We start from the raw sequence: 18,031 nt of genomic DNA on the forward strand, positions 1-18,031 counted from the left end.
TCACGGGATGTAGCTGTCAGTGAAAATCTCAGTGCCACTTGCTCTGTTGAACTCCAGGAACAAGTAACAAGGAATCCTGCACACCAGAAGCTTTGCAGGCCATACATGCTGTTAGGTTTCAAACTTACAATGCTTTTTCTTATGTATCACAACATGTAGTATCACTGACACGATCATTGCTATTACTACATCTCCTTTCTAAACTGCATTGCTACAATGCCTCTGAAGCAGGAAGTTACATTTTGTAATATTTTAGTAATGTCAACAAGTCATCTCCCCCCCCCCAAAAAAACCCCCCCACTTTTAAATAAAAATTGACAAACTAATATTTATCTTTATTTGTTGAATAATCTGACAGAGTAATTTTGTCACCCTAGTTTTTCTGAATTTTTTAAAAGCTTTTTGATTGTTCATAAAATGGAGTCAGACTTTTAGCTACTGTACAATATTAGGAGCAGTTTCTGCTCTTTCTCACACATGTAATATAAACAAATCCTTTGTTTTTCATTCCCTGTCCTTTGTTTGCATATTTCTAACCTGAAAACAATTGTAACTGACAGTTGGTCTGGCCATTTAGCTGGAAGGTGAAAACTCCAGAAGCCAATCCACAGCCAGACCCACAAATGTATAAAAAGTAAGAAATAAACAGGCAGAGGGGCTCTGGGCCTCTGCTCAGGCTTAGAGCTCTCTCGGAGGAACACTCTGCCCTGTGAAATATCTCGTCTCCGTGTGATTGCTTTGCGTATCCCGATCACATAATTTCTTGTTAGTTCCACTTTGAAATGCAGTGTCAGAAAGCAGAAGATAGGGAAGAATTTGCTTTTTGAATATATATCCTACACATTTTCCCAGAACATGAAAATAAGTAGATTGTACAATTATGTAAATGTCTATAAGGAACACCACAGGTGTACTAGGTTTGCTTCACAGAATTCAATATACTGGTCAGTGGAAAAGAAGAAAGCTAAGACGGGATGCAATTTCTTCACTGAAATCCAAAAAAGTTTTCTTGATGCTCCTAGGACAAACTGAACACCCAGTCAGACTCCAACATGAGAGAAATAATTACACACTGGCACAGAAACCTTCAGATCAGCAAATGGAGAGAAATTCATTGGAGTCTAGGAAAAAAAGAAAAGCTTATAAAGACATTCTGGACAAATAATGAGCCTTGGGAGTGAGAACAGAGACTAGAACAGGTCTGAGGGCTAGGGGGCCTCTACTGCAGGCTAACACTGACTTGCTTTGTAAACATGGTCTGTGATTTTATTTTTCTATTCCTCACCTTCTCTGGTTTCTATGTAGATGTCTCTCTTGCAGATCAGTGCTAAAAGCTGAAGAAGTTAACAAGTACAGATTTTACACTAAAAGGTAATATATTACTAAAATTTACTCATTTCAAGGACACTTCAAAGACATGTTGAAGGAAACTGCCTGCAGAGAGGGATATCTATATAGCACTTATATTGCTCCTACTGTTTGAGTAGCACCTGTTCCTGGACTAGTGTTGTAGACACTCAAATCATCTTTGTGAGTGATGTGCAACTTCCAAGGGAAAAAGTACTTCTCAGAGGGACTTCTTCTGCTCTGAGACACCATGAGTTCAACATCCTGATCAGAGAGCAAGCGGATCAGATCACCATCAGGGTCCCGGTAATTCAAAGCAATGTCATCTCGGTTAAACTCCTTCCTGGGAGAAAAGAAATGGATTGATCCCCAACAATCAAGGAATTCCTGGGAGGTGCTACATGATGAACAATATACTGACAATCTAATTAATTTTGATAAAAGCCACACATAGCCTTGGGTGTCTTGGCTTTCTTGATACAGCTAGAAATCATATAGGCACATTCATACTCTGTTGTGTTTAAGGTAAGAATTCATCAGAAGCAAGAACTGTTTCCAGTAACACCACATAAATGGCACAATTAATCTGTGTGTTTGATAGAATTACCATGCAAAAGAGCTGGCTGTTGTTGCTACCCACTTTTGCCTACTTATTTTTGCTCTTTCTGAGGAGTGCAAGAATATTAGTACAGGTGTTCTATTACCAATATATACTTTATATTTAATGTTCTAAATTGTTGATGTTCAGCACCTGATTAATTTAGTTTAACACTAGTTTAACAAGTGCTAGAAGGCCATGTCCTACATCCTGAAGAAATGTACTAGACAAAAGATGCTTTTGTGGGGGTATGGCTCTTATCTTACTACAAGAAATGGAGATTTCTAGCTATCACAGTCTGACAAAAGAGTCAGAAGTCTGTGCCTACACTTCTGAGCCTACACTTCTACACAGAAGTCTGTCTCATTCCCTACTCATTGACAATCCCAAGAAGGACTAGTGTCTGCAGAGATGGCCCTGAGTGAAGTCAAAATGCAACTTCTTCAAGACACTTGAAGAGTATTTCATACACAAAACGTGTTGATGACCAAGTAGAATCTGGAAAATCTCAAACTGGAATGAACTTGACTGTTAAGCATCAAACATATAACCAAGTGCTTGCATTGTACCTCATCAATTCCATTAGATCTTTGAAAGATGGAATGCTGCTTAGATCCTCTTCCACTGAGATATCCCTGTATTTGGAATACATCTAATCATTACATGTCATAACAAGAGAATTGTTGGTGTTTCTTCAGCAGTAAACTGGAAGACTATTTTGTTGCTACCTGATAGTGCTCACTGTCTCATCATAATAATAACAGCGAACTTTATTAACTGTGTCTTCCTGCTGTGGTAGATCTTTTATGATCTTCACAAAAGCAGATGGGAAAATCCCAGTGGCACCATCAGCAGTTCCCTGGAATGATAGGAAATATTAGAATCAAGAAAACAACGCCATTTTGGCCACATGCAATAGGTTCTGGAATTCAATTAATTTACATACAAATAATAAGACTAATTTTTCCAATTCAAGAATCAAGAAAAGAAATTCTATGAAAGTGACCTGATGGCACCCTACAAAGAGATTATACAATTACATAGTCAAATACCAGGCAGGGGAGTGAAACTGTGTGTAAAAAATGAAAGTCAGATGGTTAGCAAGGAAGGCTGTGGTGTTTGAGCAAGCAGAGATATCATAACAGCAAACACACAGTATGTTCCCCTCATCCTTTTTTCAGAACACTGCTGCATTACCCAAGTTCTCTCTAATCAGGCTGACGTGTGTTGTGGTATGAAGCATGAAGCATACAACAACTCACCCTGAGGCAAGAAAACAATTAATGACTGAAATGGAGTTTCCATTTCCTTTCTGTGTCCTTTCTGTGTTCTAATCACTTCCAAAGAATTAAAAAACATTCCAGCAGAAGCAAATGCAAATGAAAACTGAAGTCTGGAGAGCAGAAAATTTGTGAGGTAAAAAATTTGTTCCATCAAGGAACCAAACAATTACTAATTTGGAATCAAGGATTTATTCTTGACAGTAAGATCAGATACAGTTTCTCCTCGAAAGGAAGAGGCAGGTCACAAGGACCACGAGAGCCATTTCTACTCATATATTTCAAGGTATGCTAATAATTCAGTACTGCTATTGCAGTCTTACCTCCAACCAGTCTTTGTTTACTTTGCTGAGTAGATAGATCAAATCTCCCTTCTTGAAGCTGAGTTCCAGTTTATTGGTTCCAGGAAAATCAAACAGTGCCTGTGGAAAGTAATAACCTCAAAACTATCAATTCACAGAATTATAAAAGCAAATCTTTCTGTTGTGTTCTTGAGGAGAAAGCATAAAGCAGCAAGGTAGTGTGCACTTTGTCATCACATATGTATTTCTGGGATAAGGTCACATGTATTTGAATGTAGTCTTCTCCTACTCAGCACACACGAAACTGCTTTGCAGAAGCAGTGAAAGCACTAGGATAAACATGGCCCTGAGAGAGCCACATACAAGGACTCCTAAAGTGGCAAAACACTGAACACCAAAGAAAGGAAATTCCATAAGTTGAAAGCACTTAAGAGCAAGTAAAACAACAGACCTGAAGGCAACTGACAGCTTGAAATCCAGAGATTTGAAAAAATACATTATTTCTCGTTGCAGCTTTACAGCTTTTAGATTTGCTCAAAATATTGCAGAGCCTTAAAAAATTTGTAGAAATGTGTCTTAATTTAAGGGTAACTAACTGTTGCTTTTATGTCTAGCTTTCAGGTCCCTATGCTGAACTGGGAGATATGGGAAGGCCTGGGAAATTGACATATTGTTAAAATGGAACTTAGATGCCCTCTTCATGAAGAAAAAAAAAAAAAAAAACCAAAGAAAGAGAAGTACATGCTATCACCCTAACAAAAGCTTGGATAGTTAAAGTGGCTGAGTTATCAAAAATGCACATTTCTCCCTTAGAGACTGTACATTGTCCTTAGAGAACATGGTAGCCATTTAAATGGTCTTAGAGGAGCAAAATGAGAAGGTGTTCGTTATTCTGTGTTGCAGTGGTTCTTTTGGTCTTGTTAATGCCAAGAGTTCTTATAAACATAAACATAAACATAAACATAAACATAAACATAAACATAAACATAAACATAAACAGCTAAACGATGGCTACTGTTGTAGTTCATGTGTCTACTTATCAGCTCTTTCAAAAGCCTTTTTTCACCTATTGAAAAGTTCTAGTAGGTATACTCAATATTCATAAATTAATAGATAAACCCCAGAGATATGACTGTTCCAAGACCTGTAATTCTCTGTGTAAAGAACAAAACCAACAAAACTCGAAGCTGATGCATGGGGTTTTTAATCTTATGTAGCAAAGTCACATGTCTCAGGAAGCAAGACCCTGCTCAGATAAATACTAGTTACAAAGCAGTCTCATGTGCCTAATACTGAGAAAATATACCACAAAAGACAAGAGTATGGGCATTTTTCAGCAGAACATTTATGTTACAGAAAATACTAAGATGCCTCACCTGCAAAGCTTTTAAACATAAGCTGAAGTCAACGAAGCTGAAGCTTATGCCTGTTTTAGATTTAACTTATGGGTAGCACTATGCAAATGTGGACCATTTGGCAGTAAGCTGTACATGTCTCAGTTTTGAATCTCCTGTCATTCTGATTTCACTGTGGACCTTTGTATTACTCAAGTGATGAGAAGCAGAACACCTCTCTCTATGCTTTATTTCATTCCCTGTTGTTAAAATCAATTGTTTTTCTCTGTTGATTTCACTTTCTTCCCCCAAGCTCTAATTGAAAAAGGCAACTTGATGGATGAGGTACCAAAGTAAAATAGAGTTTAGCCTCCTGTCCCATGACAGGTTGTGCAGAGTACTCACCTCAGCCCGCGGAGCTGCGGTGCGGTCAAAAACAGGCACTTGATCTGAAATGCTCTTACTGCAAATAAATTATACAACAGGGAGGTAAGCATCCTTCTAAGTCATTAAAAATGCTACACAATCAGTAGTGCAGTGCCTGTGTTTTTACAGTTTAAGGGGCATGTAAGCCATAAATCACTGGAGAAACTGCATGAGAATCTGTGTGCAGCACTGAAGTACATAAATATGCAACAACACTGCCCTAGTTCCCTTGGTTTCAGTGCAGAACAGCAGCAATCTAATGGTGTCTGCTGCTGAGAACAGATGGAGTTTACCATACAGTCAGTATTCTGGACCTCTCTTCCACAGCACTGCTCAGTCCCCCTACTCTGCCTTCCGGGCACCACTGTTTCTAGCATTTATGGCTTTTAGTTGAAACTCTGCCATCATATACACACATGCAGTTTTTGCACTGCTTCAGGTAGGTGAAAAGGAAGCAAGTCCATCCTTGGAATGCTGAAAGGAGAATTAATTTATCTAAAGGGTAATGAGGTATGACGTCTACTTAGCAGTTCTCCAAAAGGGTGTCAATGCTGCTATGTAGGACAGGCCCCTGTTTAGACAAAGAAGAGGAACAAATTAAGTATTCAGTTTCATTTAGTGTCTGAACAGATCTCACTGAATTCAGCACCAAAACTCACATTGACTTCAGTGGTGCAAGCCTATGTCCTTAAGCTTGGCCTGTATATTCTGCACATTATAACAGAGATTACCATTAAAGAAATAGAGGCAGATGGAGCTGGACAGTATTTTTAAAAAGCAAGGTATACTCAAATTTTGAAATCTTCCTTTAATGCAAGTACTACATCCACTTTAAAAATCTGAGATTGTTGAGAACAAGAAATACTGTGTTCACTCCACCACAAAGACCCTCGCATTAGGGCTTCATGGATTCACTTGGAAAACACAGTGGTGATCCTCATCTCTCACTCCCCCCAAAACTGGACAGCATCTCTTATATCAAGCAATGCTGAAAGACACACGTCAATCACTTACACTCGGCGTGTCCGTGGGCGAAGCCGTCTCAGTCTGTGAGGCACCTGCTCACCATCAAAAGTTGAGTGGTAGAAGAACAGCCGTACGTCCTCATCCATCAACACCCAAGCAGGGAGGCAGAGCAGGTTCTGTGCCAAGAGCAAGCAGGAAGCAGAGTGTAACAGTGGGAGAGTCTCTATTTATTTACATGTAGCAAATATGCCTCTCTGACCTACAGGATCATGAGAGATATTCATTACTGCCAGAAATCTCCCTCCTCTCCCTTCTCACTCAGCAGGACACAACTGAATAGCTGACAGTCTCTCCTCTTTACTCCTGGAGTTGGCTGATACATTGCTTCGCTGTTTTTTGTACCTCATTTACTGCAGGAGTAAATTGTTTTTTGCGTTTCTCTTCAGAACATGACTGTGGAAAGAAGGCAATCTTAAGTAGTGGAAGTCTTGGCCAGTGCTTCAGACTTTCACTGAGTTGAAGTTCAACCCTTCAGTTAACCTGCACACAAAGAATCTCTCTCCTTGATGGATGCTGCATCTTCACTGTAATTCAGGTATTCTCAGAAGCCCACCTGTCCTGATTCTACCTGTGAGAGAGTCAGTATTCTTCTTAATAGCTGGTACAGTGCTGTGTGTGGGATTTAGCATGAGAATAATGTTGATAACACAGAGATGTTTTAGTTGTTTCTAACTAGTGGCTTATTAGTCTAAGCCAAGGGTTTCTCTGTTTCCCAAGTCCTACCAGTGAGGAGCTGCACAAGAAGTCAGGAGGCAGCATGGCCAAGACAGCTGGTCCAAACTAGCCAGAGATATTCCATGCCATAGGACATCATACCCAGTATGTGACTGGAAGGAGTTGCCCAAGAGCCACTAATCACTGCTCAGTGGACTGGCTGGGCATCGGTCAGCAGGTGGTGGGAAATTGAACTGTGCATCATTTGTTTGTTTTCTTCAGTTTTATTTCTCTCTGTCTTTTTGATACCTCCATTCTAATTATAATTATTTATTAGCATTATATTTTCCCCTCTTTCAATTATTAAACTGTTCATATCTCAACCCATGTGTTTTACCATTTCCCGATTGCCCTCCCCATTCCATTAGGAGGTGAGGGAGTGAGCAAGAGGTTGTGTGGCACTTAGATGGTGGGTGGGGTTAAAGCACAACCCACACACCATTCTCCTAATCCCTTGGATGCACACACCAACTCTGTGTTCATGCAACACCGGGAGATTCACCATTTCCTCATACACCTTGGGAGGTTTTGGTAAGGATATCTATCTGTATATGAAGACAGAGGACGAGCCTTTGTGAACTGCATACTCCAGCAGATCCTACAATCAGAACAATCTGGGGAAGAGGACTTCAGGTTGTACCACAGTGTAGGCACCATGTCTTCAAGAAAGCAGTACAGAGAGAAGCAGATACTTAGAACTGTCTGTCTTAGTTGATTTCAATGGCCAAGTATCTGCAGTGATCAGTATATTCTTTACTTTAAAATTAAGTTTTACCTTCATGTAGACATTTAAGATAGGAATCCTGTTCTCGGCAATTTCCTTTTTGGCACCAACAAAAACTTTTCCTGGAAAATATAAAATTTGTGACAGTTATTGAAGGGAAAAAAAAAAAAAAAGAAAAAGAAAAAAAAAAGAAAAGAAAAAAAGGAAAAAAAAAAAAAAAGGGGGCTGTCAGAGAAATTAAGCAAATTAAGCAATCAGGAAGAAGTAAGAAGTAGAAGCTCAAAAATTTTACATATTTTCTAAAGGATTTTAGGTTTCTAAATGAACTTTTCCACAAGTGAAGGGACTGTCAATAGAACGTGATTTCTCTGGCATCCATAGGCAGGAATGAGTCCTTGTCACAACTACTCCTTTCACTGCATTCCTCTTTAGGACAGCCTGGAGCTGAGAAATCTGCTAATTATGCAAAGGTTTGGTAGTAACAACTTACCTGGCAGTACAGGGAGTGTGCAGGTAAATGGGCTGTTATTGCTCTCTGGACCATATCTCTCCTCTAGTTTGGTGTGCAGGGCATAGAACTCACGATAGCGCCGGAAAATTAGGTATCTGCCACCACCTTTAAGCTTTACTTCAATAACAAACATCTGAAACAGAGAAGAGGGATTCAGGCTGATGTTCATACTTACAAATACTCACCAAATGAATGTGAGGAATAAAATAGGAACATAAGATCAATGTTCCATTAGTGCGAATATTCTCTTAGGAGTAGAGAGGAAAGCAAGCCTTCAGTTAAGCATCTGCAAATTCAGGAACTAGGAAATAATAAGGTAGCACCAGAGTGGTATTTGTGTGGGTCCAGCTTGCATATGAAGCAAACTGCTTTATATTGTATAATAACTGTGGCTGCCTTATATTATATAACCTTAAAAGGAAACATGTAATTACTAGATTCAACTTTATGCTTGCACACTTTCTCTCACTGACAAACAAAATACATTAGGGACATAAATACAAATATTTTACAATAAGATGCCTTGGACATCTAAATCTAGAGACAGACATCTGAATGAATTGATTTTCAGAACTGAAGGCATTCATACTTCTTTTTGACTTTAATGTACACAATTGCAGAAATTATGGTCTGACCTCCTTCAACCACTGTATTATTTATCGCTTGACAAAATTGCTTTGCTCTAAAAGAACCCCAAATTTCCATGTACTGACCTCTGAGTCACATTGCAGCCAGATTCTTCAGCAAAGATAAAGACAGAGCAACCAAATATCACTCTATTCCAGAGTAAAACCAGAATTCTGCAGTGGGAAGGTTTTTATGAGCAATGTCTCCAGCAGAAGTCAGACTGAGCTGGTCATATTCAAACCTTCAGAAAATCTTAGTGCCTTTCCCTACTATTCCCCTCCTATGTGCTCTTTTGTGTCTTAATATGCTACCTTCTGTGAAGATGGGAGCATCCTAACTTGACAATACCAGGAATAATGAAGCAAGACTCTGCCTTTCTACACTCTGAACTACTATTTTCACCAACAGTACAGCACTCCAGCAGGAAACAAATCAGATATTAGGAAAGAATTACTATGTTAGAGGATATCTCCCATATTTCATTCAGACAGTAAATTTTTAGACTGAATCTGGAATAACTATACCCCATTCCAGAAAAATAAAGGACTGAGAAGTCTTCCGCATGGAACTACTCATGCCAAAAATCAATTATGCCAAAGTGACTGCATTTTGTTTCCCACAACCAACCAGTCGCAGGGGAAGGCATATAGAGGCAGGATAAATCTCCCTTCTTACATAGTAATTAGTAAAGCCTTTCTTCTCTTCAATATCTGCAATATTAGCTGAAACAGGTACATCATCTGGAAGCTGGTCAAAATCACTGTGAAGCAAGAACAGAAGTTTTAGGTTACTCATACTGATAATAGCCTTTGAGGTATCCTATGCCACACAGAGCAAAGATAGTCAACATCACATTTTCTAGTATCAAAATCAAGATGTTAGAAACTCATGGTGTCATTCTCTTCCTCTGGAGGTCTGATCTTGAGGTGTCAAGTTTCAGTAAGTTCAATAAGCACAAGTCAGTGACCATTGTGAAGATCCCCCATGCCTGAAAAATACCCCTCCCATTCCTAGGCTTGCTCAAGGAACAGGACTGCAAAGCAAGCACTTGAACTGCTAAGCTCTTCCTGAGAAATGTGATCAGCTGTGGATGCATTTTTAATCCTTCCCTAATCTAGGAGATTTACAATAAGAACTCTGCATCTGTAGGTCTTATTCTAAGGAGATCATTATATATCATGATTTATGCTGCTATTATTACTGCATTACTGTAGGGAATAGGAAACAATTCTGAGAAGAGCTTGTTATGTGAGGCGCTGTAGAAACTGACAGAACAAAGCTAAATCCTAAGAACTTTATACTCTGTGCAAGATGTGTAAAATGTACCACACACACAGAAGAAAAGAAACAACACAATAAGCATAAACAGAAAAATAACAAAGAAACAAAAGCATAGAATTGTTCTATATCAAAACTAGTGGTACCTAAACCAGCTGTCAAAATGTTGTCAAGTTTTCTTGTAAAAAAGCAAGTTCTTAAAGAGGCTTGGAAAAAAAAGACTAGGCTATCAAATATTTGGAGAGAGACTGCCCAGTCACAGCAGGTAAGATACAAGACAGAATCACAGAATATTTGGAGCTGGAAGGGTCCCACAAAGATCATCCAATCCAGCTCTTAAATGAATGGCCCACACGGGGATTGAACCTATGACCTTGGCACTTATCTCCCTGTCACAACAGATAACCTGAAGAAAGCACAAAGATACTTGCTTGAAAATGTCAAAAATTTGTGAAGGAACACATGGTAGTAGGCAAGGTTAGAATAAGCTTTGCAGATCCTAGAAGAATTGGATTTGAAGTGAGAAGGATAGACCCCTGCAGGAACACCTAACAAGCAGCCATATGACCACAGAGTCATGTTACTGGCCTGTACTGTCTACACAACAAAAAAGCATGGCTTGGCAGGTGCTTTTTCCTCTATGACCTTCTCTTTGGTGCAACAGCTTTGACAAGCAGCAGACAAATTCACCTTTGCTTCAATCTTATTGATGTGTTATTAGAGGGCTATTTATATTAACATGTGAGTAAAAAGCATCTAGAATGAGGGAAAAATTATAGCAAATGAGATAGAGACTTTAAAAAGGATCATCATCAAGAAATGCCAAGCTGACAAAATATTAAATGATAATACAAAAAAAAATGTTAGTTTCCTCAGTTTATTCTGCTAGGAGGCTATCCCAAGCAGGGGCTTCCACAAGACGTAGCCCATTTGAAATGCTGAAGTAATGATGCAACATCTTGCAATAGTTTGCTGTACGAGGAAAATGCCATGAATTAGCACCACCCACAGTACTGTAAATACTACCCGTTATTGTGAAGAGGGATGTGGTTATGGAAACTAAGAGATATAATTAGTCATATCACAAACACTCATATCATAAACTCCAGTAAAAGGGAAACTGTTTTGCAGCTATAAAAGAACACAATGACCCACTATGTCCTAGGTGGTGACTATTCCCCACAAAAAGAAGAAAGTCCACTCCTGCACAAGAAATGGTCTGCTCAGCCCTAAGCAGCCTAATAGTGTGGAAGTTATGATAACAAGAAGCCTTTTAGGATCACCAAAGATGCTTGCATCCAAATTAACCAAACAGATCACAGGAGTTACATGAGGCTTGTGGGAAGGCAGGAGCGGGGAGAGACACATTACCTCTTTTCTCGCAGCTGTCGGGGAAGAGACATGGTTCTTCTTAAATCCAGATGACTAAGATCTATTCCTCTACTTCTTGGGCAGTTCCTGGTTTAATAGGATGAGCACAACATCAAAGCAATTCTCCTTGCATGAAACAAGACCCCTCTGCAAGGCCTCAGAGATCTTTTTTTAATGTTTCACTGTCAGACGATTTCTGCTGTACCTCCCCACCCCCACGAGTTTGAGGAAGTACCAGGGGAAAACAGTAATAGAGACTGTTCTGCGATGTCTGTCATGTCTCAAAACTGCCACAATTGAGAAACTGAAAGCCCAAGAAAAAGCAGAAACTATGATCCACATACGCCATTGTCCACCCTCCACCAAAACATTTGCCTCTGTTAAAAGCCAGTATGAGTGGGCTCAGCACAGTCTGTTTTGCCTCAGCTAAAATGTCCCCATATACACCTCTGCATTAATATTTGTAAACTAGGATGTATACTTCTGGTCCCTTATTGAGACTCTGTGATTCCCAAGGATCCTCATTTTCACAGACCAAGAGCCAGGAGGTGGAGCTAAAGAATAAATTTTAAAATGGGAGCAGAACATATCATCAGGAAAATCATCCTTGTCAAACACCAGGGCATCAGGCACAGCTTTGAAGGATGGATCAATGGAAGTAAGACAGAAGTCCTTTAAAGGCCACAGATCTTTTTGGCTTCATGTGCTCAAAACAACCCACATTTGCCACATACAAAGACAAGATAATGGCTCACACTGACTTTTACTCAAACTGTAGTGACAAAGCATTTATATAACATCAGTTGACAATCTTTCAAGAAGAAAATAAAAGGAAGAAAGTGACAAGGAAACCATAATTTCTTAACGATATGGCTAAGTTGCAACACATCTTATCTGCCTTGGTCAAAAGCTGTTATGTGCATCCTCGCCTCTCCATTTCAGTCTTTGACTCTCTTCCATTTTCACGTTCAATAAATATTTGCCTCCTTCTCCTCCTTCCGCTGAGAAGAACAAAAATTCCCATCTGAATGGAGCAAAAATCAACCAGCATCCTTCAGAATAAAACTCTATTTACAACTGTAATCACCAGCCTTGAGAGTAACTGCATTCCTTTGCATTTTAATGAAGTAAATCCTTCACCCATCTCCTTTCCATGGATAACTCTAGGCACAATGATAGAATTTGAGAGGGGATATAGTGTCTCTTGATCAGAAGGGACCAGGACAACAAAATTCTGAACTGTATTTTCTGAGTGTATTTTCTGCTACTCTGCTACATATCATAGCTTTGACAAGAAAATCATAGAAAGGGCATCCTAATTTTTTCAAATGTCCTGAAAGATAATCTAGATAAAATGCAGGTACATCTTTTCATAGACAGAGGTTATGACACAATGCAAAAATACACGTTCATTGTTTATCTAAAGACGTGGGTTTTTTTGAAAACAAGTCAACAGAAACTCTCAGACAAATTGTCTATGCAACTGCTTTGCTGTAAGATGGGTAAAACAAACTGAAAGCAGCTCAATTCCCTTGCTCTCTAGTAGAGATTACAGCTAGTAATTATACTAACCTGACAGAATAATGCTAAACCTACTAAGAATATTTATGATTCTGCAGTCTTTTCTTGTTCTGAACTCAACCAGAAAAAAGATCTGCTTTTCTGACAAAAGGCAGATTTCTACCTCAGAAAAGTAGATAGCTGATTAGTTAAAGAGATCAGCAAGGCTGTGAGACTAAGACTGGAAACGCTGCTTTGCCTTGTTCTTCTGTGCCTCAACTACCATGTTTTCTTTCCATTTCTACTATTGAGTTACTAGAGTAGAAAAAACAATTTCTGTTATTTGAGCTGAGAAAATAGGCTGTCTCTAATCAAATACACATCCTTTCTCTGTTAAAATAATTACTTTATGAATAAAATCAATATCCGTTACAAAACTGATATCCTACTGACAGTACCTATGTCAAGAGATATGACTGCACTAGGAAAATACTCGATTTCATCAGCTGACATTGCCAGCTCTCAGTTTTGAGAAAACCCATCCATACACGATGGCTGGAATCGTCATTGTGGTGCTATGCACCGACCCAAATACATGTGCAAGAGAAAGCAGGAATTCATCCAAGTGCAAGGAGTACAAAACAAAAATTGGTTCATTAAAACAGACCACTAAGAATCCTCAGATGACTGAATCATGACCATATGCTGCCACCACTATATGTCTCTTCACAGTTCACAGTCTGCTCTATTATTTTGGACATGCCTGTGAGCTGTGAAACTGTGGCCTTCTGTCCAATGCACCTGTTGTTAGAAAACACGTGTACAAGGATACATAGTACCCTGGAAATCTGACAGTATTAGCTAGAACCAAACAAGCAAACTCAGTGAGGAATTTTAATGAAAAATAGGAATGTAGTCCCAAATCACTAGAGATACATGAACCACTAACAAAAGGTAAACCAAAAAGTATAGCAGAAATACTCAGCTGAATCAAGTTTGGATGACAGCACTGCGTACCACGTCTGCTAGGGCAGCAGCTAGTGTATCATTTTGCACGTCTCCATAGAATAATGGCTTCTCTCTGATGCACCTGACCTTACAAAAGTGCTGTGCAGCTGTGTTCAATCACCAGCTACAGAATAAATATTTTAAGTGATAGGAGAAAGTGAACAAGAGTAATATTAAGATGTCTGCTCTCATCACAGATTAATCTGCAAAGGAAATAACATTTGGCCATCACTTCAAGGAAGCTGAACATGAAATAGAAACACATACAACAGAGTTGGCTTGCAAGATACTTTCATTCAACCTATTGTTTTAAAAGGATATGTGGAATATTTGTTTCTGTAGCATATACATCATTAGCAGTTAAATGCCTTGACTCCTGTGGTTGCTTGATACAGAGCTGCAACTGTAATAACACTGATTTGGGAAGACTTTGGGGATCTTTTCCATTTTCCTTTAAATAATATTTGTACAGACCACCAGTTTTACAGAATGATTTAAAAGACTTTTGCAATATTTATTTTCAAATACAGCTGTGTATAAAATAACTATTATTTTTATTATATCACATGAATAATTAATTACAGTTCTGTAAAATTTCTGGACAAATTTTCTTTCTGGACAGAAGTTACATTAGATAAGCTATTCTTGTCTGTCCTGCAATCTTTGCAGCTCTTTTGGAGGTAGTGCTACAAAATCCTTAGGAGGCAGTTGGCACAATGGTAAGTAATAAGACTATTTCATTCCTGTATGCTTTCAGGACAGTTGAAAATAAAACCATTAAAAAAAAAAAAAAAAAAAAAAAAAAAAAAAAAAAAAAAAAAAAAGTTTGAAGTTGTCCTATCTTTCTGAACTTGAAACTTTGAAAAAAAATCCAAAGAGGGCATAAGGTGAGAACTGAGCTAATTGGTTTTGTATTCTTCATTTTATAATGTTTCAATTCACAGTGTCTGAATGTATGGATATTCTCCCTGTCATGCATTGTGTTGGGATTAAAAAAGCCACAGGAGTATGGATTGATAGAATTTGGAAATGTGCTTTGAATTAAATCTGGACACATTTTTCATGACTGCTTTTTTAGGGTGAAAAGTAGCTAGCATGTATTTGCAGAAAAATACTCTTCATGCCCTGCTGATATAAACACAACTAAATAATCCATCTTGGACTGAAGAAATTTAAAGGTCAGCGTCTACCATTGTTCCTGACAGTGAATTTAATGGTGTCATTTCCAGAATAAATCATTACTCAACATGGAAGAGGTTTACAGAACCAAATGTTAAAGGGAAGAGCAGCATTTTTTAAAATTACATTCTTCTCAGAATATCAAACTAAATTATATACCTGAATCGTGGCTTTTTCACTCTACTACATGAGCAAAATAAGGAATAAGTACTGCAGGAAAAAAAAAAAAAAAACACCCTAAAAAGTGAGATTTTTCTTTTGACATTATCAGTTAGTTTGGAAATACACAACCAACAATATCATTCTGAGGTTTGATAGATCATGATTCAATAGGCAGATCTCACCAGCTTTTCTTATGCAGAGCAATATCACAAGCAATATTATGATCTTCCTCTCTGTGGAAAACAATTCTTCTTTTAAAAGAAACCTGCTTCCTTTAAAAAGCTTTTAAAAATATACAGTATTTCTTCCTGATAGAGTAGAATCACTTAGATTGGAAGAGTTAGAAGAAACTTCTTTACGAGCAATGGATTTTTTGCTCTTGTGGAGCTCAGATGAATATTTGATGTCCACTAGACTAAGTGAGAAAAATTGAAGCTCAGAAACAACACGAGAACATTTCTTCTTCCAGATCACATATCACTTCCTGGGTAAAAGAGGCAAATGCGGAAGAAGTAGGGCAGAGCTTGTCACTGCTATTGTGCATGACAGACGCGGGCTGGAGGTTGAGCCCTGTGCCCCAGTCAACTTCTCCAGTGTCAAAATCAGGTAACTGGCCACTGCAGACAGAGAAGCAAGGAAGATCCATCCAAGCACTCCTGAGAGAGCTATGCCTACAACCATCCCTCCAGAACTTTAAAGCCTAGTTTTAGTGCACAGCAACAGTGCACCTTCAGGGCTGGAGGGTTTTTGTGTTTTAAATCTCCCAATCATCTTGAGAATCAAAAATCTGTCAGAGTTATTGCTACTCAAGACAAAGAAAATTCTGCTCCATCTATTTCACAAGTTCAAAAGACCTGGTAAAATTACTCAAAAAATTTTCACTGAACTTCCCCTTCTGCAGCTTCTGCTGCAGAAATGGCAAAACAGGGTTGGGATTTACTAAAATTTGTGCAGTAATGCATTCAAATCAGCCTACACTGTTCCTAACAATTTAATTTCCCCATCCATTTGAAGAAATCCTGTGACCAAATTCCTTTTACCTTATTTAGAAACTTCAGATAAGTGCCTGTAGTTAAGTAAAGTTTTCTGAAAAGTAAAGAGATACAGGCACCACTGGCCAGTAAATAAGACCTCAAGTGGGCCAATTCTCCCTATGAAGGTTTTATATTCTCCTAGGAATATACATGAATTATGAAATGGCTATATTCCCAATTTTTATTCCTCAGGTTTCTAAAGGTAAAGTAATAAGTCTGTCCCTTACTGTGGACCTAGTTATTACTGGTACAAAGGTACATTCTCATTTGGGATTCAGCTATATTTGGATATGCACTTTTACACTTGTATAATTGTCTTTACCCTAGGGGAGTTGTACTACTTAAGATACACTGATATAGTCAAAGAAGCACCATTTTCTGGTGCAGAAATATCCAATCTGCTCCTTATAGAGAGTTTATGGCTCATTTTCTGATGGTTCATAAATTGGGACAATATTTCTTAATAAAATCAGGGGGCAAGTCGGCTAGAGATTAGGATTGGCAGGCAAGTGGCAAATATTGAGGAAATAAATAGCAAAATCCTGTGATTTTCAAAGTTCTGTTCTGTCTATTCCTCACAGCTTATACTTACACAGTCTGCCTCTTCTGCTGCCTCACCTACTGGCCATTTATTACCTCAGCCTTCATTCTCTGAAAGATAAACTTGTGGAATTAATGCACCAATTAACATTTCAGTAAGCAATTCAATCCCAAACCAATGGCTATACTGTCCATTTCAAATGTGGAAGGCTGGAGTTCCTATCTCCCATACCTCAACAGGCAGAAGGCTGCCTTGTTATGTGAAATTGGGTCTGAACAAGAGACCTCTTAATTAACTGCCATAGCAAATTCAGACACTGGCTTGCTGTGTGTAATTCCTTCTGCCTTAGGTTTGCCATCCGTAAAATAGGGCTGACTAAGACTTTTCTCATGAAGGGGAAGATGGGAAGGAAAAATGCTCAGTAGAGGTATAATTCTTGGGGAAAATCAGTTAAAAAGTAAGGAACTACAACTATTATCCTTTGCAACCCACCTGCACTCAAAATCCCCTTCAGTGCAAACAGAAAACAATATAAAATGTTGTTCTTTTAAAATGTGCCGGTAATGCTCTGATGCCAGGCCTTAGAACAGATTCCCAAACCCTCAGAAAAGACTGTAGTGGCTAAACTATCACATATGTTAAACAGCAGTAGCCAACAGGCCTGTCCTACTACAGAAAATAACAAGGAAAGGAACCAAAGAGTAACTTTCTGCCCAGAGTGCTATTTAATCTTGGAATACATCATCATGCTTGTGGGTTGCTTCAATAATCTGAGCCAAACAATGGTACTGGAGAACTCTGAAGTTGTGATTTCAAGAAATGAGTACATGGTAACAGTAACAGCTTCAGAAATTCCCTGTCTTCACGTACACCTGCTTTTTTCCTGCCTCACAGGATGGCACATCTGAGGCTATGCTGCAAAATATGTCAGCTAACTAAGCCAGCTGTAAAAACACTTTTTTAAGCCACAGATCAATTTCCCAGCCCAGCTCACAGTGCAGACATCAACATGATGAGCAGAATGAATGGGGAGGAATACATTAAACAAGCACTGCCTGATATAATTTTT

The 18,031-nt window shown here is 38.6% G+C and overlaps 1 protein-coding gene across 1 annotated transcript; it reads right to left on the minus strand.

Moving 5' to 3' along the window:
• Positions 1 to 484: 484 nt before the first annotated feature.
• On the minus strand, positions 485 to 11,749 carry NCF4 (neutrophil cytosolic factor 4). Its single transcript, XM_040061642.2, has 10 exons — positions 11,539 to 11,749; positions 9,565 to 9,649; positions 8,242 to 8,395; positions 7,803 to 7,873; positions 6,302 to 6,429; positions 5,267 to 5,324; positions 3,549 to 3,647; positions 2,674 to 2,804; positions 2,515 to 2,580; positions 485 to 1,690 (listed from the first exon to the last, which is right to left on the minus strand). The coding sequence occupies exons 1-10, from the start codon at positions 11,568 to 11,570 to the stop codon at positions 1,462 to 1,464; spliced, it is 1,053 nt and encodes a 350-aa protein (XP_039917576.1). The 5' UTR covers positions 11,571 to 11,749; the 3' UTR covers positions 485 to 1,461.
• Positions 11,750 to 18,031: the final 6,282 nt, after the last annotated feature.

Source organism: Hirundo rustica, chromosome 4, assembly GCF_015227805.2.
Source record: "Hirundo rustica isolate bHirRus1 chromosome 4, bHirRus1.pri.v3, whole genome shotgun sequence".
Taxonomy (NCBI): domain Eukaryota; kingdom Metazoa; phylum Chordata; class Aves; order Passeriformes; family Hirundinidae; genus Hirundo; species Hirundo rustica.